Below are 2394 nucleotides of genomic sequence, written 5' to 3'. Positions count from 1 at the left end.
GACCCCTGTGGCAAAAAGAAAAAGATTTTAGCTTAATTTTCTAGTTGTTAAGAAAAACTATTACAGAGACTTGAATGGATTTCTTGATACCCTGAAAAAATGTATAATACGTTCTTCCCTGCCCCAAAACGAGTGTTGCTTGAGAATCAAGTATGAATCAAACAGGTGGTGGGTGGATCTACAAAACAGACTGATGTTTAAAAAGGGGGGATTATTTCAGAATTGATGGCGTGTCCCTTCCTCTTATCAAACAAATCGGGTAAAAACACATTTTTCAAGGCTATAAGCCGATTTACATCTCAACGCATTGTTCAGGCCTTATTGAATGTTTGCGCGCGTAATAGTTAAGGAACAATTAATGGACAGATCTAGAGATGAAGTGGGCACAGAACATGACACTTCTCTTTTTCCATATAATGCTATATTTTACCTGAGTCTTTTTCATGAAAGATTAGTCGTTCATTTCCTGACGATTTCACTTAATGTTAAATGATAGTTACGGAAATAAATTATAAATGGACATGACTTACGGCCAGTGTGTTCGATCGACTTGTGATACAAAGCTTCCTGTTTGCTTTTTATTATAGAGCGGTTTTCATTTGAGAGTCGAAAAGTAATTGGTTTTGCATTTTCTACACGGTGCGATTGGCTTAAAAGATTCGCGCCACCTTTTCATCCAATCAGAAGTAAAACCAAAGCCAATTGTGACGCGCTCGCATGCATTTTCCCGCGCTTTGCGTCAGCCACATGTAATTACTTGGAGTTTTGATTGGTTCAATGTATTGTCTGTGTTCTATCTGATTGGCCAGAGTAATTACTTTGGTTTTGGTTTTACGACACTCAAACGAAAACCACTCTAATTAGGGAAGGACCATTATAGAAAGTTATAGGAGGGCGGGCAAAGTACAAAGAGGAAAATTCCTACAAGGGAAAATAAATGAAAAAAATCCATACACGTAGAGTAGCCCTGAAATATTTTTGCACTGGCCTAAAAAATAAAGTTCAAAATTTGCCCCTCCTCCCCCTAACTTTTCTAATGGCCCGTCCCCTAAGTTAGAGGTGGTATAAATGCCATAACACTGAGAACAGTCTTCGTTGTCTCCTTAGACAATGAACGTAGCACCCTTGGTTTCTCTTCTACAAGGTGTACTGAATTGGGTATCGGGGAAATAATACCAGAAGTAGCCCTGTGATGGATTATTTCCACGCGGACTTACAATTGTGTGCTTCATCACTTTAATGAAACGGAATAAGGTCGACCGTATAGGCTTCTAGCGTTTTCCAGAAAAGCGTAATTTTTTAGCTGCACTCGAATGTCACAGTTGTAGTGACTTGGCAAAGCAATGATCAAAAGAGATATTGCCGGGTCTAAAATTATATGAGATCGTTTTGTTCCTTTCAATATACTTCTCGCCAGTGCTAATTCCAATGGTCTAGTACAGAAGTTAATTATTTCCTTCCTAATTTTTCAGTCACCCAAAACGAGAACGTGGGTGACACTGAAAGCGGAGTGAAAAAGCTATGTTTTGTAGCTTACAAGAGGGAAAAACATAAAGTCAGTTTAATAATTGAATAGATTGAATACGGTATGAGAGAACACACAAAGAGGAGGTTCTGTCTTTACAATTCAAACAGCTAGGACTATCCCATTCTATTGATAAATTGTTTCCTATAATTTGCCTGAAAAAAAAAAAAACTTCCATACAATCAAATCATTACCGGTTGTTTTCCGTAATTGCAGTTTTGAGCTTATCAAATCATCTCAGTCCCAATTTCAGTGATTAAAATGTCTCAAGATGGACTTAATTAAATTTTATATGAAAACTCCTAGATTTTTAAAGTGCCTAAACCATTAGTTTCGCATTTTGTTGTTGTTGTTGTTGTTGTTGTTGTTAATAGTAGAGGGTCTCAATGGGGTGGTAGCTTTTACGGTTATCGGCTAAAATTTTGGCTCTTTTACGGCTATCGGTTAATTTTTTTCAGTTACGGTTAACGAAAAAGTTAAAAATTAACTTCTTTTGTTTCAAAAAGTTAAATATTAAGTCTTCGGATCATCTCGGGATGAAATAAGCTATTCTTTTGAAAAAATGTCAATAGTCAATTTAAAAATAATCTTTGTGAAAAAGCAAAAGCAGACACGCAAACGCCCAACTCAAGGCCGGGGCGCGACATTCATTTAACAGAAATGGCCGTTTTCACACTAAAGAAGGATTATTCGTGTGAGACGGGTTATCCGTTTGATGATTCGCGTCAGATAGGTGATACGTCTTAATTTGGCAATGGAATAGTTTTAATTTTGAATAAACAATCCGCCTGACTTTTGAAGACAGGATTATCCGTTCCAGATAGCCTGTGTACAGCCGCCCCCTCCCCTCAGAAAGAAATCGGAGAAGG

The 2394-nt window shown here is 37.5% G+C and overlaps 1 protein-coding gene across 1 annotated transcript in view; it reads left to right on the top strand.

Moving 5' to 3' along the window:
* Positions 1–525, top strand: part of LOC140921564 (coiled-coil domain-containing protein 152-like) — a 10946-nt gene extending 10421 nt beyond the window's left edge. The window contains exon 8 of the mRNA XM_073371566.1: positions 1–525. This exon is cut by the window's left edge and continues 92 nt beyond it. Within this exon, the coding sequence (XP_073227667.1) occupies positions 1–31 (31 nt within the window). The 3' untranslated portion in view covers positions 32–525.
* Positions 526–2394: the final 1869 nt, after the last annotated feature.

Source organism: Porites lutea, chromosome 12 (genome assembly GCF_958299795.1).
Source record: "Porites lutea chromosome 12, jaPorLute2.1, whole genome shotgun sequence".
Lineage (NCBI taxonomy): Eukaryota > Metazoa > Cnidaria > Anthozoa > Scleractinia > Poritidae > Porites > Porites lutea.
Note: the sequence above shows the minus strand (reverse complement) of the source record. Positions and strands in the feature narration are given on the sequence as shown.